The sequence below is a fragment of the Syngnathus scovelli genome, chromosome 11 (genome assembly GCF_024217435.2).
Source record: "Syngnathus scovelli strain Florida chromosome 11, RoL_Ssco_1.2, whole genome shotgun sequence".
In the NCBI taxonomy this organism is placed as follows: domain Eukaryota; kingdom Metazoa; phylum Chordata; class Actinopteri; order Syngnathiformes; family Syngnathidae; genus Syngnathus; species Syngnathus scovelli.
The window spans coordinates 3531402-3557753 of record NC_090857.1 but is presented as its reverse complement, the minus strand read 5'-3'; the positions used below and the strand labels follow the sequence as shown (position 1 = coordinate 3557753).

Here is a 26352-nt window from a genome sequence, read left to right as displayed (position 1 = left end):
CAACCGATGCTCACCTTGTTTGCTCACTTGTGACCATGTGCGATGGAGTGAGTGAGTCAATATCACCCGCCTACACGATGCTTCAACACACGCACGCACTGCTATGAGCCAAATGAAGCACCGGAAGTCAGTGGATCGGATTATTTTCTACTGTATAAAACCTCGTGTCGGCACAGGTGAATCTTTGAAACTTGGAAAAAAAAAGGTCTGAATTAAAAAGCCAGCCTTAAACCGACAAGTCCCATATAGGGTTACCAAGAACTGCAAATGTGTCGTAATGTTCTCAAGTAAAGGCAATGTGAATGACAGAAAGGCAGACTTGACCCCCTCATTAACACTACTGAAATATTAAATGAAATATAAATTAATCATAAACATGGCAATGCCTGTGGGGGACATTGCAATATGTGGAGACTCTGCAAGATTATGCGACTTAATGAGAAAAATGTAAGAAAGTACATTATATGAGATCTCCGACAATGCCGCTGTGTCCTCGCTGATGAGGAGCCACTGTAAGATTATATAAAAAGCAAAGATGAAAAGGGAGGGCTGGATAGATGGATAATGTATGTTCAATGGACATGTACATTAGGCACTGCCACCACTTAAAATTAAATACAACACTAATGCCCAGACGTTCTGCCTTTACACAGAAAAGAATTTCATAAAATAGAGATCGTCCGAATATATTTGGCAATGTCAAATTAATACCATTCCAACTGTGCAAAATTAAATCACAGAATTTTTGTGAACCGGCTTTTTGTGAGCGTATGCAAATGATGTCTGACAAAAAGAAAGGGCTTACACTTCTCTCTTATGACTCATGTACTGGCCGTTGGTGGGGGTATGCTGGTTGTGGAGAGGGTTCTTTGGCGGGGCCGGCGAGGACAGATCCAGGCCCCGGTGGCCGTTGTTGCTGCCGTTGTGCTCCTCCTTCACGTGAGCATTTGTCACCTCCTTCCATAGCTGTTGCAGCTCTGCGGGAATCATGCCTGCAACAAACAAATTGGATCATCAAATCAATTAGCGGCTAATCCAACTCTCGTCCTCGCCGTTTAATTCAATCATTTGTCTGTAAACAAAACCGCGTATTAATTAGAATCCCAAGCAAGTACTTCTCCCCCCTCCTCAGTTCTCCTGTCATCTGGATAATATTTGTATACACAAATCCCTTCGTACTCACGCAAATTTCATGCCCAGAGTAAAATCATTAACATTCAGACAAGGCATGAAATCTGAATAATGGCCATCATTTCGGTGTCGTGCGCACACGACAATAAGTTTACGAGCGCAACACTAGAAAACATCCCCCCCTGCCTCTTTGAGAAACAGGACCCTGGGGTAATATTCTCAAAAGCGCATTAATGTGCAAAATACTTAAAGCTCTGCACCGCCTCCAATTGACACACAAGACTTAAACCTCATTTAACAAGTCAAGCACACTGCATCTCGCACAGCTCTTTGAAAAATAAATCCCTTCAAGACAGATGACATTATTGGTGTGTTGACAACGCATCCACAGTGTGTGTGTGTGTGTCGGGGGGGTGCATATGTGCGTGCATATGTGCGTGCATATGTGCGTGTTCCTGCTTTGGATTGACAGCAAACCTGAAACCCGGAGGTCAGAAGTTGAAATAAGAAGACATAATCCGTTTTTTGGCTTTTTTTATCAGTAAGCCATATACTGTAGTTTTTTTTTCTCCTATAGCATTTTGTCACCTGAAAATAATGACTTAAGTCATATTTTGACCCCAAATATTTTTTGTTTGTAAACATCTCATGATGCTGGCCAACCATACTAAAATCGGATACATTCCGATCAATTAATTCAAAGCATGAAATAAACCTATTAATAACTCTAATATAATATAATATAATATAATATAATATAATATAATATAATATAATATAATATAATATAATATATATGATATGATATAATTTTAAAAAAATGACCAAGGCCATTACTTTAGGGAGGTGATTATTTTAACTAATTAATTGCGTAACCCGTTTATGACGGCCATTTAAAATAAAATAAAAAAGGAAAATCTGAAACTGTGTGTTGCCATTCAAATCCAGTCTGCTGATGTAATCCACGAAAGAAGTCCTTGCATATGTGGTGCGCAGAAAAACAAAACCTGCCAATCGCTTAACATTACAATTAATTAAAGCAATTCTCCAAATGAGCAGTGTTAAATGAAAGATGATTTGCACGTGCTTATCTCCTGGAGTTTCTGGTCTCCAGCTCCCCCTCCCCATTTCTCATCAGCAGCTCTATGGATATCACAAGTGCTCCTTTCAAGCACCAAATTGTCATACGGTCGTATGCAAAATGCTTAGTCTTCATTTATTCCTGTTGTGGAAAATAAATGTGAGGTGAAGATCTCAGTACGATCAGCAAAAAATATTTTTAATTTGATAAGCTACTAAAGATTTTAATTATGCTGGTAATGGAGAACATTGGCCTAATGAGGCGGAGGACTCCAGAGAGACGCCAGGGCTAAGAAGTGTGAAATGAGTCTGATAGGATTGCTCTAAATTCACACCAGATCGTTTGCATATCAAAGAGCAGGAAATGATTGCAGGACATATCAATAACCTTTCCACGTTCCAAGGAGCGTCTTTCCTCATTGGAATATTTCAAGGCGCTGGCTGGCATTCCGCCGGGCGTGTGTTTTCCCTTTTTGCCTTCAGCGCCTTGCTGAGTTCTAATGGAAGTGCACGCCCATGACAGGCAAAACATGCTTCGTATTTGAGCATGCAAATCCCCGGCTTGCCGATTTACAATCACATGACTAAATGTTCCATTCAAGCTTTGCGTGTTATGAAAGAGACTTTGAGGCAAAAGTTGCTTTTTGAGAAGAAAGAGAAGGTCACTGGTTGATGCTGGTGTCCTGCACTTAGACAGCGGGAACAATCATTTTCCCCCCACTTGGTGCCCGCTGACAGTGGGCGATGTATTTTTAGCCGATGTGCTTGACAGGGCGGCCCACACCGGCTCAATTACCAAGCAGTCCCGGTGACCCCAACTCGACTGTTTACTTCGATGAAAGCGCCACGGATGGAGGAGGCCGACGAGAGGCGACGGAGTGGGACCAAGGTGGATCTCGTCTCTTTCATTTCTCCCTCTTACCTTGATCTAAAACTCCAGCAACAGCTCCGGCTGGCACTTTCCCATAAATGACACTAAAATGTCATTACACAAATTTCCCCGACGACGTTATCTTTTATGCTTGAACAATCGAGTTGCTTTTGCAGATGTCTCCATCCGATTACAACCTCACATAACGACATTGATCCGTAAAAACCTCTCTCTTGCCCAGGCGGTTTGTCCGCCTTTCAACCGCCCGATTGGTTTATCTTTCCTCTTTCCATTTTTCAACACAACGATTCCACTCATTACAATGGGGAAATACGGACAAGCCCGTAAAAAATGTATGTTGGTGGGACACTTGATTGATCACCCGCCTCCCAACTCAATTTTGCCGCGGCAGGAAGCTGTGGCACGGAGACGGGCCGGGCACTTCAACCTCTTCCTGTCCTTGTCCCCCTGTACCCAGGTGACCATGTTCAAGCAAGCAGAAAGTTGATTTAAGGTTCATAATGACATCAGTTGCGGGCCGTCATCCTAGAAATAAAAAATGGCCCCTTGTGCTCTAGACTCTTTAAACCGGGCTGTTACTCCTCGCACACGGTGCCGGTGTCATGGGGAGGGGGAGGGGGGGGAGTGACATTGCTATTAGTTTATTGTTCCGTCAGGCTGGGACCTTAGTGCACCCCTGTTTATGTTGCAGTAATCATTGGCCTGCTGATATGCACCCCTAGGCCAGAAATATGTGCCGCTTCTTGCTGCAGGAACTATTACCAGTAACCTACGGCTGCATGTATCAATCACTGACAGGTCGGCCACATTAGCCACCGCTGTCCCTGATGTGCTGCTGTTCCGTGGCCACTTCATGGCTGGCCACATTCTTTGCTTTCATATTACCGGCAAATTTGTCTTGTCACCGTCCCACCGGCCTCTCGGAGGCAACTTAAATGATGTTGTGCGGCAACGAGACCGAGACTCCGAGGGGCACCGGGGCATTTTAGCCACAGTGTGCAGATGTGGCATGTGTGTGTGTGTTTTGCATTTAAATGAAAACACATTTTCAAGCCTTCAGCAATGTGAGCACACTACTGGCAACTCTCTTATCAGGTCAAGAGGACGCGTGTGTGAAAACGTGTGTGCATGTGGTGGCGGTGAGAGGTGGGTTGGGGGGGGGACTTTTATCCTCCAGAGCAAATTGTTATAATTTATAACAGATATCGTCTAACTGCTTCCAGGACTTTGAACATTAATGTCAAAAGAATTTACGGCTGCACAAACGGATAGTACGGAGGCTACCCAAATTGTGTTTGACTTTGTTATCTACAGGCTGACACAAAATTTCAACAGCCTGTTGGAAGGCATTAATTATAGGACATTAGAATGATACAAAATACATTAAGCTAAACAAAAGTGGTTTTATCAATTTTTTTTTTGTGGTTAGAGAGTTCAATAATTTTTAGACAGTCTAAAATCTCAGTTAAAGTGATTATTTTGTGAATTGTTTGATTTATATGGGAATAATTTGTGCTATTAAAAATACACACCATTTATATCTATTTATTCTTATTTTTACATTTGGAGAATTATATAAGACCCTACTTGGAAAATTATTTTGCAAAATAGTCAATTATATCATTCGAATAAAGTACTCCATACAGCATTAGATATAAAAAATATGAAAAAATAGCAAATATCCACACTTATAAACTCGACCGCCACTTTCCTGCATCATTGCTATTCATTAAAAAAAAAAAAAAAAAAAAAAATCAACATGTGCTCCACCTTCAGAGAACAATCGCGCCCAGGCAATTACCTCAGAATTTGGACAGGATATGATTTTTTTTTTTTTTTTAAATTACTTAGCTTGACTTTTGGAAGAAAAAAAAAAAAGAATATAGTAGGCTGCAAGCAATAGCCTTACAAAATCATTGTATTCATAACATATTATAATGAGCAAAAGAAGAGTAAGATAACCGTGCCAATTTATTACGCCTGAGTTTGAATTCATGATCACTGGAGCCCAGATAGAACCGATCAAGTCATCACTTGCGACGACGCAGCGCTAAACGCAAGGCGAGTAGTGTCGATAAGATCACAGCACCGTAGGCCAAGACCACTCATGCGTGAAAGAGTTAAGTGATGTGGAAAACAGAAAGGTCATCAATAACTTCAAACAGTCAAGCAGAAAATGTGTTGAATAGGAAGACAAAAAGGAAAGGGGAGGGGGGGGGGGGGAGCTGAGACACTAGTTTAAGTCATGTAACAGCTGTCGGAAGCAAAGAGTAAAACATCAATGGATTGTGGGGACCAAAACTAAAGACGGCAATGGATCTAAATTAATAAACTCTAAATATTCTGAAAAACAGCAGTGTTGAAATTTGCATTTAACGCAAAATAGCAATTTCTGTGATTAACAAAAAATACTGCCATCACTGCACAATTTGCACAAATGTATCTAATTTATGTTTAAGGTAGATATGATAAAATACATATTTTAAATACGGTCTCAACTTTGAAGCGATGTTAAATCCAAATACACACACGCACGCACGCACGCACGGTTGCCGATGACAGTCTAAACAGGATGGGACGATTGCAAAGGCTCCTAAAAGTACAGTTATGCGTCCATATAATGCTTTGCTCAAAGGGTGTGTGTTTGTTTGCCAGACATCTGACACAAAACACACTCAACACAGCAACGCTCCACGCCTGTGCCCACGGCAATTGCCTGCAAGCGGATGAGTGATTCCATAGCCAGTCCAAACAATAACAGCACTGTACAAACGTGTTTGTGTGTGCCTATTACCTAAGCACCTCTGCACCCTCCTGTTTTTAATCACCCTTATCTTGTTATTTCAAAACTGTTTGTCTTAGCTGGGAATGAATAGCCAATGACATGTTGCCACAGTCTCTTTTGTCACAAGGCCACCACTCCTTAACAAATAATAAAGAAAATAAATAAAGACACAAAATTGGGAGGCAAACAGACACACTGGCTCCCGGACAAGCAAACATACTGACACTTTATGAATCATAAATCCAACCTTGTCAAAGTTCTTTTGAATGCTGCTGTTTACAGTCGGGTGTGGATTTGGCTTGGCAGGTTTCTATCTATCTATCTATCTATCTATCTATCTATCTATCTATCTATCTATCTATCTATCTATCTATCTATCTATCTATCTATCTATCTATCTATCTATCTATCTATCTATCTATCTATCTATCTATCTATCTATCTATCTATCTATCTATCTATCTATCTATCTATCTATCTATCTATCCATCTATCCATCCATCCATCTATCTTTTTTATATTTATTCAAGATTTTTTTTGTTCTCTTGAGATTTGCTTTATTTCTCCTAATGCCAAATTAACTTCCCCCCCCCCCCCCCCATCATAAAATATACTGGCTCTAATTTGGTATCAAGGTAATGAGGCATTTAAAACGGTACTTTGTTTGATCACAAAAAAAAAAAAAAAAAAAGTGGCATAGCTGCATCACATGCTAATTCAAACAGTTGCAGTGATATAGTGTACTGACCGTGCGTGAGGGATTGCAGTGGCAGGGCCGTTTGTCCAGGCTGAATGGTGAGCAGCCCTTGCCTCTGAAGGTTGAGCAGATGTTGCTGCTGGACCTGCTGGACCTGAAGGAGCTGCTGCTGGAAAGCCAACTGCTGCGCTGACACCTGCTGCTGAAGACACACACGTTCATATTGTCACAAAATGTAGTCACTCAAGCTCAAGAGCGAGTGTTAATATTTTCTTTTTAAATCTACAAACTAAGAAAATCAACAATGTATATTGAATACATTCAAAATAACGCCCAAAAATAATTTATGACTACCAGTTTGATGGCGCTATGGATCAGGAAACCGTTTTTTTTTTGTCAAATCAATAAAGCAACCATTTTTGAACATGGCTAGTGCAAGCGGGAGGAGAGAAGGGGGCACTCAAAGCTGTGCCAAGTTGTGTACCGCACCCAGTTAAGCTAACACAGGATATGCCGCACTTTTGTTTACTTCTCACAACCGAGTGCATATATAAAACGAAAAAGTCTCGACAGTGAGCAGCTGTCAGGTCGCTTGTTAGCAGCTCGGAAATAAAAGCCAGATAAGATGGATGTGGAAAGCCCTTAGTTTGGATAAAATGAGAGAAGAAATCTCATCGGGTCAACTTTTGAAAGGTTCTTGAACCAAGCAAGGGTGACGGACAGAAGCTACAGATGAAATGTGATTTGATCCAAAAGATGAGACGACAAAGACGACATGACGGGTCCCAAGGAGGGTTCCGGCGTACATAAGGACCAACTGCGATTTTCTATGATCTGCCGTATTAATTGAAAGGTGGATGGCTTCTCATTTTCATTAGTGCGAGATGTTTTAGTGGTGTGCCCTCCGCAACTTCCTCACTGGCAGTCTGATACAAAGAGTCGTACCACGGGGGTGGTAGTTCACAGGGAACGAGGCCTTTCATCAAAAATCTTAATAAATACAAGTTGGCTTCTCTGGAAAAGAACAGAAAAGAACCAAACACTGACTATTGCAAATTAATTTCAGTCTCTTCAGTCGTTGCACGTTTTATCTTCTGGGCCGGGGCGGTGGGAAGTGTGTGTGTGTGTATGTTGGGGTGGGGGGGGTCTCCTGTGCACTCCCAGCATGCAGACGCGTAAAAACCACACGAACCAACAGACCAAATAAGAGGTTAATAAGAAGTGGCACAAGGGAGAGAAAAATATAGTCCCCGACAAATGATAAAGAGTGGCACTGGCAGGCCTTTCATTGTGGAGCTTCAAATATAAACTTAAAGATCTTTGAAAAAGCAAATTTTGATGTCTTTAAAATAAAAAGGGGGCACAAAGCAACAACGGGGGGTTATTGTCTGGCAGCCACTAGGGAGTCACAGCATAATTCTTATTCTGTCTTTTGATGGCTTCCCGAAATGCCACAGAAAAAAAAAAGAGCGGCGAGAGAAAGAGACAGCAGAGAGGGGAAGCCTCGCGGGGTTGCGTCTATTTCCTGTGATCACACATAATATGCTTGCAAAGTTATTTTTTTCTTCTATTCTCATGCTCCATTCAACTGATCAATTGGCCTTCCTTGGCTCCTCCACCCCTTTCCTTTTGTCTCCCTTGCTCCTCTTGTGTTTACATCAGATGCGACTTCGTGACAGGCCGAGGAGCCGCGCTGTCATGTTGATTTATGGGAGCATCACGCCACAACTTGTCCAAACTGAAGCCCGCAGTTCATTAATTAGGGAGCTTCGACTTTGAAGCTGCGAGCTTTGACAGTGCGCCGGCACGTGAGCGGCGTGGATGGCGAGCTGCGTTTTTCCAAGCTTCCTCTCCTCCGCAAACGCTCAACTCAATGGGGACCGGTGAAAATTCCCTGATTGTCTTTGAACTTCTTCTGACCGCACAATCATTTGCTTTGTCCGTAGCGACGCCCGTATCCGCCAATCATTAGCACGCAATAAGCCGCTGCCTACGAGCATGCCCCACTGTACTTGAGGGGGGTGGACGGAAGAGTGCAAACGAAAAAGATGGGGCAAGAAATAAAAACGGCAACACAGACAACAAAGCTGGGAGCGCTCGCCGCACTGATATCTCACAATTACATGCCTTCCCATCCGCTGCCATTTCCATGTTAATCACCAAGAAAAGCCTCTCCGATTTACATGCGCCCATTTTCTTGCCCCCCCCCCCTCCCCTCGCCTTCCATTATGTCCTGCACACGACTCTCAGGAGCGCTCATGTCTTTGTAGTAAGGCTCCAAAGAAAAGCAAGGAAAATATCATAGTAGGGGGAAATAAAAACTTTTAAAAGTATTTCACATCATGACTCACTCGTTGCCATTTAAGCAGAAAGTCTGACATACTAATCAGAAGCATGGGTGCACTTGACTCCCCCCCTCGCCTCCCCCCTTTCCATGCTTTAACCACAGTCTGGAGGCAGATGGCTTTGAGGGAGGGTGCACGCATGTCTTCCATGCTCTCTGTCTGCTCAGTGGTTTTCACACTGGCAGCCAGTTGCAGTGATGTCAGTCTTATTACCTCTTTATTCTGCTTACTGCCTCCATGCTGTTGGAGGAGCTGGAGGTGGAGCTGTTCCTGCTGCTTCTTGTAGAAATCTTGGAGTTGCTGCTACAGAGAAGACAGAGAACCCAGATGACATTTGGTGAGATTTTTTTTTGTGTGAAAGGGAGTCGGCCAGCGTGTTTACCTGCTGTAACATGAGGGCCTGCTGCTGCTGGAGAAGAACCTGGAGCTGCTGAGGGCTCAGGACTTGCTGCTGAAGGATCTGCTGCATTTGCTGAGGAGTTATCACTTGAGGTGTCATCATAGCCACTGAGACTGGAACCTGTACAGAAAAAAAAAAAAAAACAGGTTATCCACAAGGCTATATTGTCCACCAGCCAATAAAACAACAACAATATCTCAGTTTAACGCGGCCATTTGCTCCCGAGTGGTTTCAATTTAACACTCCCTTACAACAATGCATATCAATTTTGCCACTCCACCCCTCCAACTAAAAAAAAAAAAAAAGCCAGGCAGGGATAACTCATGCCTGCAGAATATTTGTCCGCCCAAATCCATCCTCTCGCTTTCAGCAACATCCCTTCATCACGCACGCTCACACACATTGAGAATGATCTGCATCTCTGTGTTTGCCACTTATACAACATGGCAAAGGCGCCGTACCTGAGGAGGCCAAACTCGCAGGACATGTCATGTGAGAACATTTCATTAGACTCGCTGTCAACATTGATCTGTTCTTCTGACAATTTGGAGCGCCCGGAGGAGGAGCCAGGCGGACGAACACGCGGGCCTCTAACAAACTCTTGGAAGGTGCGAGTGCGTGGCTCTTCAAAGCCGCTGATTTGTTGTGACACTAAAAAGGCCCCACAGTTGTCAGGGTGCCTTAATTGCTCCTGTGTCGAGGAGAACTCGCCGTCTATCTGCAGGCGGCGATGTGCGGTGCCATTAAAAACGCCTTTCCTTGACAAGTGAGAGACTTTTTAAACGTACGTCAAAGTGTTTCCCCTCTCGAAATTATTCACGTTTTTGCAATGAATGTGTTAAAATGTCGGGCAAGCTAACGTTTGACAGTCAAGGTCGCTCAAACGGTACCGGAATGTCACGCTAAAATTATACAATTTTGATTTTTTTCATCAATTTCTGGAGGGAATTTAGACGGGATCTCTTTTTTTTTAGCATACCTGAAACATTTTAAGTTTGACCATGTATATAATAAAGCAATAATAAATAATAAACATACTGAGGAGGACTGTGCTGTAATTAATTTCTTCATAATATAAAATGCAGTGAGCTGTGTTTGTCAAGCCTCCAGCCAATGAATGAGATTCAACCTTAATGCAGGACTAACACGTTGGCTTATTTTCGGCGGTCGTAGCGGGGGGTTGAGGAGGAAAATGCAATATTAATCCCCCCCGCTCGCCCATTGTATCTTAATATGCAGTTCATCTTGAGTTTTGCACATGACTTGTCCTGTCATCTGCATAGGCACCCTCCTTCTAATTCCCTAATTTCACAGTCATTTTCTTACAAGGTCTTTTTTCTCTCGGCATCACTAATTTTTATGAACTATTCTGAAGGTCAAGCGGGCGGCCCGATATTTCCGACATGCAAATGTTAAACATCATATGATGCGAATGTAATAGATATTCATTCTCTCTTCAGTCTAGTCATGAACGCATTTTGTAATTTTACGAGCGCACATGTCACAGTGTTGTGTTTTATTCGATATATCAAAATGACATTAAAATGATGTTAAAACCCAAGAATGGCAAAAACATCCGGTTTTTACACACAAGCGCAAATTTTAAGAGCTTTAATTCTTTACATCTTTGTGTGATTTCCAACATCTGACTCACAGCATCAACAGATCCTATTTTAGTTTGCTCTGAGCAACAGCCCAACAACAGCCTATTACAGACTCCCATTTTATGACCTATTTATTACCTACGTATATACGACTGAGGTTATTAACAGCGAGAGGGATTGTCCGCTTCTTAACCTATTGATCAATGTAACTATGGCCATTTAATCCTGCGCCCAAGGAGTGAAAATCTGCCCAAAACGGGACGCTATTGAGAGGAAGGGCAGGAGGGAGCACTTTAACTAGAAAATATCGTCCTGGCCGCTGTATCATTCCCATTTAACGCAAACACAAGACGCCAGTCGCCATTTGGAGTACTCCCATATGGTGTTGGCTGTTATCTCTGGGATTAATCCAGATGATTTACAAAAGATACATTAGCATCTAAAGATAGTCTACCAGAGACACTGGCACTAATAACGAAAGGGATCCAAAGAGCCCAGCTCTAATCTACTCACAACTATGAGTGTGTTAGGGGGGAAGGAAAAAAAAAAAAAAAGAGGACATTCTGAAGAAGCCTGAAATAGTTTATGAATTCTACGAAGGTGTGGCACTCTCCAACATTAACATCTTAAAGATTTTTGCAGAGCAGCAGACTGACAGAGGCAATCAAGTGTGTAACCTCGGGCCGGCTAGACAAATACACACACTCGTATACGGACACATTTGCACAGGGAGTTCATGTACACACACATGTCCAACTTCCACAAATATGTCACATTCTGGACGTCTCGAAATAATCTTGGCATGTAAGATTGACATTGATGGCCAAAATATTTCGGAGCACCCAAATTTATGCGCCCTTGTTGTCGAGGAGTTCACCTCACAACAAATATGAAAGATATTAAACAAGAGCTCAACTGCTAACACTGACAGGATTGCGAGATAATAAAGATGCTTCCGAGACCCTCCCGAGATGTGAGGGGTCACCGGGCTGCTAGAAGGAGTAGGAGATGACGTAAAAAAAAAGGGAACGAAAAGAGAAAGGAGAGAACTTTTTTTTTTTACTTTCAACGCAAGAAGATGAAAAAATAGAGACAACGAGGTGCCAGTGAGACTCAGACATTTCACTTGCCGTTTGGCTCAAAGTAAAGTCGAGGTGAGGGGTGGGGGGGGCTTATCAATTTTTAATTTCTCACCTCTGTGGTCATCATGGCAAACAATTTTAACTGCCTTCAAAATGTCAGAAATAAAGATTTGATCTTATTACATAAGAACATTTTGGATTCTAATGTGAACACTTTGAACAATTTGTACCACCGATAAACAAATAGAATGTTTCAAGCCAAAACATTTCATACCGAGGATTACAAATGACGAAAAATATTTGATATGCAAATTTCTTTTTTAAATAAACCCAGAAAATGTCAAACACTTCAGATGTCTACAGTGCACATAAATGATGAAATGTATAAATGTACTGTATAAAAAAGGATTTGGACTCGCTTCAATCTACATTTTTTTTTGGAGGGGGGGGGGTGGTCCCGCCGTTAGACTTAAATAAACAAACTGGTCGGCAAAGCGGGTGAGCTCATCCCAACAGCAGCTGAGTAGTGTGCCTCACCCTGGTTCTCACCACTGCTGATGACACCCAGCGCCCCCACACACACACACACGCACACACACGCATGCACACGCACACGCGCACACACACACTATGAAAATATTCAGAATGTCTTGTAATACCAGATAGAGAATCATATTAAAAAAAAATATACAAATACGTCCTTCCATCCTCATTATTCTGATGTAAATGTCAAGTCGCACACACCTTCGAATATGTATTTGGGAGCCAGAAAATATTAAAAACATGGAGCTTGCTCACAAATTGGGAGAGGACTGTACCATAGTCCGATACAACACTATTTGCTTATTTGATCTTTTACCGACAATATTGCACAAGTACACGCGTCTCATCTTTGCTACTCGGTTATGCAACGACATGTCTTTGAGACGCATTATTTTAGTCAATTGAGATTTAATTAAGATCGCAGCCTATGAATCCCTTTCAAATGAAACTGTAGTCACAAGACAATGGTTGACATCCTGCTGCTGATTGTTTATATTATCCAGCAAAGAACACCTAATCCTTGTTTCCATGACGGCAGACGAGAAGAACACAAATTGTGTCGCTCCGCCACTCTTTAATGTCGAAAGGTTTCGTGTCTTTCACAAAACTTGTGGCGCAAAATAAGTCCTCTTGGGAGGTGCAACTTGCCAATATTGCCTTAGCCCTCATTCTTTGAATTATACAAGCTGAGTGGTGAAAATGTTGACACCTCAACGACTATGTCGACACTTTACATCGCTAAGCATCTCAAGGTGGAATAAATCAGACCATCTAAAAGTGGCAAGCACATTTTCTAAGCAGTAGTGACATTAAAAGACAGACTAAAAGTTTTTTTTTTAAGTATAGTTACACGTGAGGGAATCAAGGCAAGACTAAAAAGGTGGCACACACATTTGCTCAACTATTCCCTTGTCTCTGCTCTTGTGTACTGTCAGCTCGTTTCGAAAGGCCACATTTGTCCAGGATATCCTAACAAACCGAGGGACACACCTCGAATCCGTTTGCCGATGTTGTAGTTAAGAAATGACAGGTGCTGGCAGCCCCTCTTCTTGACAGGCCACTGCGCAAATCAGGCCCCTGCCTGAAAGGGCTAATGCACAACTAATGAACAATAAATCAACTTTGATTACAAACTGTCAAGCCAATCAGCTCGCACTCCAGCTCTCCCAAAGTGTGAGTCTCGGAGCAGCTGCGCGGCATCGCGGTGCACGTTGCCCTGTTGACGTTCGATTCGGCTCGACCAGCTGACAATCTGCTCAACTGTTCTTTACTTATACTTTTCCACCTACCCACTTTTTGAACACTCAAATATGGTGCATAAAAGTAGATCCAAATCTTTACAACAATTTTTTAAATTATTGGGATAATAATGTCAGGCAATTAGACCAAAAATGTATCACCGTGCAATAATACATATGATCACACAAGTACAACTTTCACGATACTATTCATACGACTGGCAGCGTGCCTCCAAATGTATTTTGCAGTGATTGAGCTAAATACAAACTCTGATCATTTAATTTAAACAAAACCAAGCAGAACCTGGCCAATGACAAAATAAACAGCAGGCAAAAAAAAAAAAACATACTTAAGACGTTCGATCAAATTTTGAATGTCCAGCTTTGGCACTACAACAAACAAAAAGAAAATTCCACTGATAAAATATTTTACTTAAAAACAACAACCGCAGAAATTATAGTGGAGACGATGTGACACCTGTTTTTCCAGGAACTGTCTATAATTAAAACATCATACAGAAGCTTTCTAAATCTTGTTTAACTGGTTAGCCGACTGTCAGAAAAGTAAACAAGACAGAAGGAGCAGGGAAAAAAAAAAAGTAAGGTAATTTACTTCTAAGGACTTCAGTTCTTAAGACTGTTTCCTCCACGAGGAGTAAAATGACAGATAAGCGAGCACACTTTCGAAAGAAGAAACTACTCCAAACATCCCTATGAAAATATAAAACAGACACACGGAAGTGCAGATAACTGTTTTGGCTTCTCTTGTCAGCAGGCATGAGAAGCAAAGTAGTCAATTGTGGCTCATGCAAATGTGCATGACACATTTAACCCATTATTAATGACAGAACATAACAACAAGCAGACAATACATTTGTAATTTGGCCCCCCGGTCAAATTCAATTGTCAAGTTTCTAAGTCAAAACGCTCGCTATATCAAAGAACTCAATCATATTGACAAACCTGACAAACTCCATTTAGCTGGCAGGGTAAACAGAAAGCCGGGCCACGCGGTGTGGAGTGAAGCAGAGCGGAGAACAGAGCAGCCACGGAAAGAGAGAGAGAGGGGGGGGGGGGCGGCACACAGTGGGAGTGAGAGAGTGGGTGAGAGAGGGAGGGAGATAGTGAGAGGCAGCAGCAACGCAGGCAGGCTGAGAACAAGCTCTGTTGTGCTGTAGCGTCTCCAACCTTCTTCGGAATACAGACGGATTGCACGCGCGAGGTGACTCCCAGGCTGACAAGATACAAAACTACCCAATCAACCACACCCTTCTCCACCAATCACAAGCATCCCTCTAAACATCATTAATTCAAATGGGGCCACACAATGGAGAGCTGGAGGCTGAGCTGCAGGTGAACCCGTGGCTTTGTGGAAGGAGGGGGATGAGGGGTGTCCCTTAAAAAAAAAAGTTGACCCTTTGACCTCTGCTGGGATTCTGGCCATGCTATGCAAACAATGGAAGCCTATAGATGAGAAGCGCTTTTAATTAAACAACAGATAAGTACACATTGCTATCCAGCGGAAAGAAAGAAAACTTGCCAAGCTATCAGCCCTTTATTGTTCTGCTCAATGGAAATGTTTTGAGTGCCAGAACAAAAGATATGACTCAACAACAAATGAATAAACAACTCTGACCCACTGTTGTTTAGATAGTTTCCCAACTGCAGAGGGTTATTTATGACAAAAATGCCATGTTTGAGTGTATTGTGTCATCAAAATGACTATGAAAGTGACAAATGTCGCCCAGTTAGCGGCCTTTAGAAAAACTAAAAAGGGAGAGCCACTAGCAAGCAATCTCGTCAATGACATCCCAATGAGAGCAATTATTGCCGTGATAACGTCACACCATTAAAAACACCCATGTGCACTCACTGAGCAGCCAAGACACGAGAAGAAAATAGACCTCTGCCACCTACTGGAGATGAAGTTGAACTGCCCAAGACAGCAGGAGGCAAAGCATGCCTTATGTGGCCAACCCTTTTTTTTTTTTGTAGCACCGGCTTCATGTTATTACTCATCCAAGAGTACATCAAACCCTAATAAAAGGCTGAAAGTTGCCATTAAAAGCGATTTTCAACAGTGATAAAAATAAATCTATTCAACAAAGAATACGAGCAAAGATTAACACCTCACTTTGTTAATGATTGTGAAAATAAACAGCAGGCAGCGACCGTGAGTTTGAAACGCATCACATATCAACAAGCTATAAAGCCTTGGCCAAGGATGAAAGAATGTTCACGGGTTGCACTCCAGTCCACAAACACATCGGTAAAATAAACACCGCTAAACACAGTATTGGCATGACAAGCCACTTCTCTGACCGGCTAATAACTAACAATAAGCAGGGCTAAGCCGGCCCGGCCCGTATTAATTATTGAACGGGACACCTCAAGTGTTCAAAGTGACAATTCCATTGTATGTCACACTGAATAATTAAACGCCAGCGAAGGTGCTTTTATTTTGTATCCGAGACGGGCAAGACAGCTCTCGCGCAACTGCATGCGTGCTCGCTCTCGGTTGAGGCCAAGGGCCATCTTCTTCTTCCTCAGCATCCTCCCTGGGGTGGCATGTCGACGTATTCTCAATAAAACACCTTCTTAGCAGTAATAGGCCACTGTTCTCATTTCAACACTCCCAACGGCCTTGTGATAAATTTAGCAGACACACAGTTCAAGCATCTCCTCTCACACACGGTCTTTCTAATCCATTGCTTCTGTGCCAGCGCCATGTAAAATAATTACACTTTGGTGTCGATGGGATGCACGCTATATAGATTTTATTTCCCCGCGCGTAGAGAAACATCAGTAACCTTGAGCCTTGGACTGCATCCCCGGTGATAGTTTTCGAGGAGGAGTGAGTGTTTGTGCCCATGACAGAGTGAATTGCATTATAAAACACTCCCATTTCCTGCTTGAGTTCAAGTGAAAGTACTGTAATGCCTGGTTAGGCTCAGCCCTGCTCCGCTCCGGCTGAAGAAAACGATACAGCTCCAATTACAAAGTCTTCTCAAAAGTCAAATGCAGCCAGGATGGAAGATGCCAACCAGTGCCTCAATTGTCCAAGGTGAGTGAGTGAGTGAGAATGTGAGAGCATAAATTGCTTGCAGGGAAAGGCGGCAAAAATGAAGGCCTGGAAAGGATAGAATGGCTCCCAGCGCTGTGACTGGAGCTGATTCGACACTCATCATCTTGGCTAGGAGAAGAGGAGAAACACAGCAGCCCCCCCAAGTGCTTGTTTGCTATACGGAATTGGGACAGATGACTTCATTCTGACAGGATTAGCCCAAACCTGGATTGAATCTATACAGTGCGCATAATGCATTTTTACAACATGACAATGACAAAAGACGGCAAAAGAGACAGCTTGATCCTGGGGTTTCACGCGAGCATCATTCTCGGGTTTGGGCTGATCATGAAGGACAGAGTGTCTCACCTCAAAGCATATAAACATGATTAAATTAGAGTATCACCTCCAGACGTAAAATAACAGACAGAAACATAGAATCAAATCTTTTGAGAATCTTCCACTTGAATGTGGATTTTTTTTTTAAACTGAGCAAATATACACACAGGAAAAAAGATATTCAATTGATTCCCTTTTTTGCACAAATTGAAATCATTTGAATCCAGATATATTATTGAAGTAGGCGACTTAAAAAATGTATCTGGATCGAGATAATTTTATGTTGTGCAAGCACTTAAACTAAAATTACAACAACAAAAATCACTGCACATTTGATAAATGTTTTTTCCTTATAGCTGAGAAAATAAACGTCTTTGTTTTAAAAAATCTAGCAAGGGAGATCAAGTTGTAGCTCGTCGTCAGTCGACACAAACGTCTCCTTTCTTGCGCAATTCGCATTTCCCTCCTCTGTTTTGACTGTTTACATTGCACAGACTCACTTATTCTTGTTTTTGGTGACTTCCTGTAACAGCGTTAGCGGCACTTCAGGCCTGGCATATACAAAAGCAATACAGCCTCTGTTAAAGGGAAAATTTAAAACCAAGTAAAAGGTGGGCTCCGTTTCCGCATGGACCGCAGCAACCATACCTCTGATCATACAATCTCATGCTCACTGCTGCTTGGCGAGCAGGCAACAACTACTTTGACACTCGTGGCAACTGGCTGACTTAGTTTGAGAAACACCTCATAATGCTGTCTCCGATCACCCTGCGGCATTGGCGGGCGGGGCTCCAGCTGACAGGCCTGGCTGGCCCAGTGCTCTAATGACTTACAGATTGGTGCGCTGTGGTATACATGTGTCAGGGCAATGCCACGGGCCCATTGCAGAAGCAGTAGGAGACTCAAAGAAAGAAAGACGGCAGCTCCTCCTCGTCCTGTCAGCAGGAGGATTGGCCCATGGATTGTGTCACATCACGCTTAGACCACAAACGAAGGATGCAAAAAGCGCATGCGCTTGAATGGGGGCGTTTGAGGGCCACGCAACTTAAGGGCCTTTCATCCTGGACACACCAAAGACTGTTGACCTGGAGATGCCCCTCAGCGAGGCACGACAACAATGGCGAACAAACACCAAGGCAGAGGGAAAGAGGACAAAAGCAGTAAATAGAGGGGAGAAAAAAAAATAGTACTAACTTCTTCAAAAGTAGTAAATATTACCCCATGTAATTCATACCACCGTACACAAATCAAATTTCGATTCCAATACCTGACAAGGCGATCAGCACATGAAGGTGAAAGTCCACAAAAGCACTTTGAGTTCCCTTTTCTGGAGGAAGCAAACCACTTCTGCTATGATGCAACTCATAACGGCCTTGCGGCTCATGCATCATTTGTTGTGGTCCATGTATATTTCATGCCAAATGTATCCACCTCCGAGTCAAGTCTGCAACGGGAACATTAGCTGGCCTGTGGCCGACCCATCGCCGTGCCAATGACATGAATAATGTCGGCCAATCCCGTCTCGTAAAAAAATGCAATCCGGGCATCAAACGGGTAGCAAAGACATCATGTTGACATAACGTCTTCAAGCCGCGCTGAATAGCGCTTAATCCCGCGACGGGAGGTTGATGCCTTTCCCGGGATCCCTTGCAATGACACCTACTTGCCCCCCCCCCCTTCTTTGATGCTAGTGGACTATCAGCAAGGGTCCGACAGTGTTGTTCCTAATTACCTATTTCTCTATTCCTGATCCTACGGCTGGCATAATTAGTTACCTGGGGCTGCAATCCAATTTGAAGTGATGACAAGAAAGTGATCCATGAAAAAGTAATAAGTTAAATCCAATTTCAGCCGGCTTCTAATTAAATGCACAAGGAACTAATGAGTCAAGCCTCGGCATTTCACTGATAATGGTAATTAGCGGGGTGGGAGTCGCTGGCTCTCGTCGTCGTGTCACTGTAGGTGTGAAGCGTTAAAGGTACGAGTGACATGGGTGCTTTTAATTACACGTGTCGTCCTGTCAATGTAATTCGTTGGCTTTTCGACCGGTCAAGTATGTTTTGCTGCACTCCATTCAGCTGTTTGTATATCGAGGATGATTAAGGTGCCTCAAGGCAAGATGGGATAAATCGGAGGCATCTTTTATCCAGCAAAGGAGTCGTGCCTGTGCGGGCACCCTGGTTGGAGCCATGAAAAGAGCTATCGAATCTAAATCAAGCGCTCCACGTCCTCTTTGACTTACTACCACGAATACCTCTGTGAAGTCACTTTATTTCCAATGCCGTGCGTACACTGCGCTTCATTATTTTGGACTTGACTAAGAGTGAATTGGAAAGTACGCTTCTAAATCTCCATCTCCAAATGAGTTAAAAGTCTCTAAGCGCATCTTCTTGTGCCTAATGGGAAGAGCACTGAGTTGAGCACAGCCTTTTCCACACATCAGGTGCTTTTATGAGGTTTACTACACAGCCTAATAACTGCTGGATCATGCCTTTTATTAACTAGTCTGGTCCAACGGCAAATCATTATACAGGGTGTTCGTATAATGGTGAACGTTCACGCTGATTGCGTGGTTTTTAAAAGGGGACAGTAGATGAGTCGGAGAGAGAGAGAGCAATCTGAGATGTACTCACAACTCATGTTTACGCTCTGAGTGTGATTGTGTGGGACTGGGATTTGTTTAATGAGCAGAACATGTAATTCAGAGATAAACACCCTCCGGACGTGTGGCATTTGCATTGCTGCAAATTTAACCCGGCAAAGGAGAACAATGGACATCAGGCAATTTATGCTGTTAGTAAAGATACTCCAGCAAGTCTACGCTCTTTTCACACCGAGTGGGCATGAGTCGGGCGGGGTGGCGGGCAACTCTCTTTTCAAAAGCTGAGTGACAGCTTGGCCAAGCTCTCTGTATACATTAATAAATTAGAATTCTAATTTTGTCTTTGTCTGCCCAAGATGGCCGAGTACTTTACTGTGTACCAACAACTGGCTGTACGTAGGAATTTGCGATTGTGCTCCCCTCTGTTGACCTCTGACGCACAATTCCCTGCCAGGCTGGCGAAACTATTGGGTTTGATCCCTTTAACTTATTTGAATCCTGACAAATATGCACATAACTGAAAGGTCATCGCAGTCATATTTCATCCTCTGGAGCAACTCTGAAGACATCTGCACAACAAAGAAGCTTTTTTTCACAACCTGACATTAGACCTAGCCGCTACAATGGCTCATTAAAAAGGGCTCCCAATGGGACAGTCGGGGTATTAAATATTATATATACTACATGCATAAAGGACAGGGCCTCCCTATTAATCACCTAATATGCCCTGATGTTGTTCGCAATTTCACACTGATACAAACAACTGATTCGCTCGTCCAAGCAAAGATACAGCAGCATATAGACTGAATGGAAAAGTCAATCATGTCAATTTAGCACCTCTGCAGCAGCAGTCTAAACGCAGAAGCACAGATTAGAAAAAAAAAAAAAAAGTAAGGGTGGAAACGGTACCCAAAAAATGTGCCGGGCGATTCAAATGCGCTTGTGTAACCTTTGTGCGGGTAGTAGGTAGACGCAATCCATTTACGTCGTACTGGTAACGAATTTCGGCCGGCTAGAGAGTGTGGCTAAAATCGCTATCGAATCAGTAGTCAACGCCTCCGTGGTAGCGCATATCTGCTTTTCAATGATGCATTTGTGTATTAAAATGCATAATTAAGAAAAATCAATATTTGAGCTTACTTTTTCCTTTTAATTTGAGAAACAGAATCCAATGGCTGAGCAGACTGAAAAATGCACAAAAATATTTCACCGTACCTGTAGGCTTTTGTCTTTGTCATTTGTTTTGGGGGAACTGCGGCCAGTGTTTTGTTGAAACTGCTGCTGCAGAAGTAACTGTCGTGCTACCTGGAGAGTCTGAAAGAGAAAATAGGTTAAATGATTTTTTCATGAAGCCCAACAGAAAAATTGTCAAACAGCAATATATCCTGTGAGTGCACACCTGTGCCCTTTTTTTTTTTTTTTCAGCGCCGATGCTTCAAAAACAATATTGTCTGCCAATGAACAGATAAACACAGCAGACAATCGCTTGATACGCTCCCATGATATCATTTACCGGAGGTAAAGTTGGTATAAACAAAGATCAAATGACAAAACACAAACTCAAGTGTATCCAGAGAGAGACGTTCCGTTGAGAGCATTTTATATTGTCTGATAGTTATCAGAGCTTTTGGCTCTCCTTCAGCTCTGCCAAACTACAATCAAGAAAGCAAATAAACAACTTTATGACTGCCTCAAATATCTGTTAAAGGACACAGCCTTCTCGGTGGAAAACAAAATACAGTGAAGTCACATGTTTATTGCTCCAGCTACTCCCTTTTCCCTTACGATAAATAATCAAACATGCCATCCAGAGCAAACAAAGCTGACGAGTGCTGGGGGGGAAAAAAAGACTGCGGTCTCCAAAACGGTCAGCGATACCAAGAAAAGCAAGCCTTGTGTTCCCACAGCGAGCTGGCCTGTCTCACACCTCCACCAGTAAACCATCTGGGTAAATAACCAGCTTCATTCTTTCCACCATTCTCAGATGATTGCTCCCACAATGAAACAAAGAGTCAGGGGCACATCGCTCATCTCATAGTGGGAAAATCTATCGGTTCTCTCTTCGATTATTGGGATACATGTAGTGAATTGGCGCCAGAAGATACTGACGTGTGACTTAGGCTTTGAAAAAAGTCACATGGGTGCCTGGATGAAGAACTGAAGGATAACTTTGAAGAATTGAATCTCATCAAGAAGCAAGGCAGTCAATGTTATTGAAAAGTAACCGACAGCAAATGTGTTCTTTCTTAAAAAGATGTCAACATGATTGTTTTTCCACTGTAACCGATGACAAATGCGGTGAGACATTCAAGTGTGTGTGCGTGCGTGTGTGTGTGTCAGCATATGAGTTGAGTCAACAGGATATGATGGAAAGTTCAGAGAGCAATGGATAAAGAAATACATTTCTGAGTCTTGCCTGACTGAAATGTTTGTAGCTATGTAAATAAGCGAGTATCAATTAACCTGCACTGATTATTTTGTCAGTAAAGAATCATTTGTTGAAAAATAATGAAAACCATAACAAAATGCAAATTATTCAGAACATTTGGTGGCTCTAAAAAAAAAAATTAGGTAGCGCCCTGCCTCAGGAACATATCAATTTAACAAAGGCAATTTTGCGGGGAATTAGAAAGATTACCAGCCTCATTCTATTCATGTCAACGGTTATATGAAATCATTCTTCTAATTATAGCAAGGACAATAATTATGTGATCACACAATTGAAAACAGAGTCATGATCATCTTGACTTTGGCAAATTAAATTCAAATTGCTGCCTGACGGCACTTGACTATTTCTTCTGGCAAGACAAAGTGACTTTTCAAAGGCGACTAAAGCACCAAATGGGACTTTTTCTTTCACCATCAGGAAGGCTACTAATTTTAGCATGTAAACTGCTTCTACAAGTTTACATAACACCCAGTCCACTATTTCAGAGCGTTCTCCTCCCTTAACTCTGCAATCTCATCTTTTTGATCTTCCATTCAGAGATACCGCTCACTTGAGTCACAACTCCATTCTGATAGCCGCTTCGGCCAAACGTGATAAAGCAAAGTGTTGACAGGCGCAAAACACTCGTCGCACCTCAAAATTTAACCCATTTTGTTTTGTTTGAACATCGAACGGGTTGATTGAACAAATCAATGCACGGGCAGAGGACAGTTGAGCCAGATAACTATGCTAAGCAGCTTCCCCTGAGAAGTGAACAGTGGAAAAGGCAAATAATCACAATCACTATGGCCATACATTGTGGAGGAAAAAAAAAAAAATACAAATTAACACACAACTGAGGGAGGAAAAGCTGCAGGGGTTGTTATTATAAAACAACCTGCAGCACACGAGAAGCTTTATCAGCAACACATTTGTCCTATGGAGTCATGTTTTGTACTATTGATTCCCCGTGCTAAAATATTATCCGCATCTACTTTTCGCATCATATTAGTGTTTACAGGGAGGCGCATCTCTTTTGTCCCCGGGGCCATCAAGCTGCGATAAGAGAACTGCTAAGTACTGGATGTCTTTATGTGCTGTCTGCACATGTGGATTATTTACAGGCTTTGGGGTTTCCTGCTGCTAAAGCCAGCTCTGGGTGTCTTACAAATCCCAGCTCAGAGCATTGCCACACAGTCGTGTTAGTACTCAGCTGGATACAACACATCACCCCAGTCCACAACAAAAGCAAACCTCTGGGCACAAATATAAATAATAATAAAAAAAAATACTAACATTATCATATGCTGTACATCACAATTGTTGAATACCAAGCAGAAATTTAATTTAAGAAGCCAAAGTATGGATGAAATAAATTAGCAGATGTATTTAACACAGGATTGGTTTTCTTGGACCGTTATTGAAGAGCTCTCTCTCGTTCTACAAATGTCTGTCTCCCGTCGCTACAGGTGGTGGAGACCTTGAACGTGGAATGATTTGAAGCAGATTGCTGCTAATTGCCAGACGATGTGCAAGCAGGTGTAACTTGATCCCTGCGGCCACGGCGAAAGGAGGAGATGGAATGAGATGCGCACGTGTTCCCACGCAGGAGCAGGCGCAGGCGGCGCCGTGTGTGTTTTGCTGTATTTACTTAACAGACACGTATCAGAAGACATTATTAGGCAGGAGATGGCAGCTCGGAGACAGCCAGCAACAACACGAGTAATAGGTTAGCCCTTAATGTAGTCCGTCTCACAAGATAGCGGGCCCTCTTGCTTCCGTCTGGGGCCTCTGCGGGGTTTTCGGCAGCATGGGCCTAAATGTCAAGGTTACGTGTTTGACTTTGCCACCGATTCTACACTCACCTGTCATTCTTCACTTCTGCTCTTTCCTTTCAAAGACAAACCAGTCTTTGGTCTTTTACTTTCAGAAGATCCAGGCCGTGTTAAACAAGATTGTAGAGGATGTGCAATTCTCACTTATTCGAGTAAAAGTAGGGTCACGCGCCGCGTCCGCTCCAGTATTTCAGAAAGAATGGGACTTTTAAGTAACATGAAGTGAATCCAACTCAACTAACACAGCAGCAAATGAAAGCGTGCCCAAAGAAGGCGGTTGAGGCGGGTGGAGCCCAGGGCTTGCGAGGTCACCCTTGCCCTCACGTCCCCGGCGGGGTCAGCCCACATATGCAAGCCTGCCAGCTTCCGTTTGCTGTGTATTCTGCATTTGTTTGGATTCTCTAGCCTCGCTTAGCCAGCAGCTTAACAACAGATGGCTAAAGAAGGCCTCTATTCAGAGCGGGCTGCGGGTGAAAATCACACCAAGGAAAGTACACAAGCTGCAGACAAAACACACAGACACACCAAAAGCTAGCATATGCAAATGACATGGATTGTTGGGAGTTGCACAGGCAGCAAATATGGGAACAGTAAATAAGCTTCTCTAGCAGTAACTTTTTGTTGCCAGCAAAAAAAAAGAAGCAGGCCAAACTGTGATGAGACACTTGAAGAGACACATGGAAGTGAACACGCTGTTGTCTGATTACGCCAAACAATGAGGATGATTCAATAACCGAGCAGATCAGGCTAAAAGCATTTCCTTCCTTCACTTGCCATTATTAAATCGACTCTGCGTTTATTACAACGTCCGTGTGGCCGTTACCTCATAAACACACTCCCAAGTCTACGGTATATTGTTTCTCTTGTGAGTCGCTGTTCCGCCTCAATTACGCCTTTCAACTTCCGAGGCTCGCTATGATAAAGTGGCAGTAAAAATCATTCACATTAATACACCGTTGTGCATCTGCTGCTAAAGGTAATTAAAGAAGTAAATGACTCATAAGAATAGACATATTAGGCAACTTGGCTGCCTCGTGAAAATATGTACCATTAAGATAGCGCATTTTCTTCTTTAGCGTCATCAGCTCCAGTAGAGCTTACAGGCACTCGATGCTGATTTACTCCACTCTGGCGGAAAGTCTCTCGCGTCTCTCTTATGTCTTTCCACCTTGAGCCAAGTGCTGTGTTTAAATTTCAGCTTCAGATTTGGCTGGGAAAGGAGGGAGGTCACACAGACAAATCAGACAGATGTGTAATTTTGCAACATGGTGACAGCAGGCAGATGACCAGAAAAAGACAATTTTCTTCCTGTAGGAGATTGTCAACGCACCCTTAAAAGATTTCAAAGCGATGCCGTGCAATGGTGACATCCACAGTACACATGGTGGACGTGTTAAAAACATGCTGTGTGAAAATATAAGGAAGAAAATAGAGTTTCAGTGTTGCCTTGTTGGCGTGCATCAAGCTCAAAAGAATTAGCAATTGGAGTGGTCGAGCGTTAAAGGAGGATGGATTAAATTCATAAATAAGAAACTAAAAATAGAGATGATCGAATCATTGGAAACAATGATGAGGACAGATATCAGGTACAACTTTTTTTCTTTTTGTTCCCATGATGCCATAGGATACTCAGAGCAGACACAAAAATCCAAATCAAGAAGTTTAAGTGAGAAAGACGATAGATGCCAACTGTGTTGGACTGTCAGAAAACATGCGCTCCTCCGGATTGCATCTTTGTTGGAAGTCTTGCATCACTTGATGGGGGGGGGTGTTGCGCTTGGGAAAATGGGCACTTCCAAAAACCCAGCGTGAGACCCTGAGTACGATGAGAGGATTTTATCATGCATGGCGTGAATGCTATTGTTTAAAATGGGAGACTAACGTTGCCTTGTCGGTAGCAGACTCAACACGATACATTTGAAACTTTGGGGATATGACTGGTAAAATCCAGAAATCTTCCAATTCACTTGTGGTGAATATAAATGAATGTAGTCCATGTGGAGCCAGAGCAACCAGGAAGCAACCGAAAGGCAGAAGTTGCATTGAGAGAAAAGATTTTCCCAAAAATCACAATTGAATTGTTATGCAATATCGCAGTGACTTTTGTAGAATTGTTTTTTTAAAATAAGTACCCAATAATCATGAATTCTGCATCCAAAGGACCAGTTGGATGCCATGTGCTGCTCAGCGTTTTAACTTCTCCTGATGGAAGACCTTCCACATCATAAACGGCCGGAAAGAATTCCCACCGTGTCTACGGACTGTGTATGAATCACAGCCACGTCCA

At 42.7% G+C, this 26352-nt stretch overlaps 1 protein-coding gene across 6 annotated transcripts in view; it reads right to left on the bottom strand.

The window, feature by feature from the left end:
• Nucleotides 1-26352, bottom strand: part of foxp1b (forkhead box P1b) — an 84950-nt gene that overhangs the window by 18211 nt on the left and 40387 nt on the right. For 2 of the 6 annotated variants that reach the window (XM_049733765.2, XM_049733761.2), the window contains exons 5-9: nucleotides 21018-21116; nucleotides 9313-9450; nucleotides 9144-9233; nucleotides 6637-6787; nucleotides 806-992 (exon numbers count right to left, since the gene is read on the bottom strand). In XM_049733765.2, the coding sequence (XP_049589722.1) occupies nucleotides 806-992; nucleotides 6637-6787; nucleotides 9144-9233; nucleotides 9313-9450; nucleotides 21018-21116 (665 nt within the window). Of the gene's footprint in view, nucleotides 1-805; nucleotides 993-6636; nucleotides 6788-9143; nucleotides 9234-9312; nucleotides 9451-14760; nucleotides 14904-21017; nucleotides 21117-26352 lie in introns of those variants that run through there. The other 4 variants (XM_049733764.2, XM_049733762.2, XM_049733763.2 and 1 more) reach the window with 4 other exon arrangements.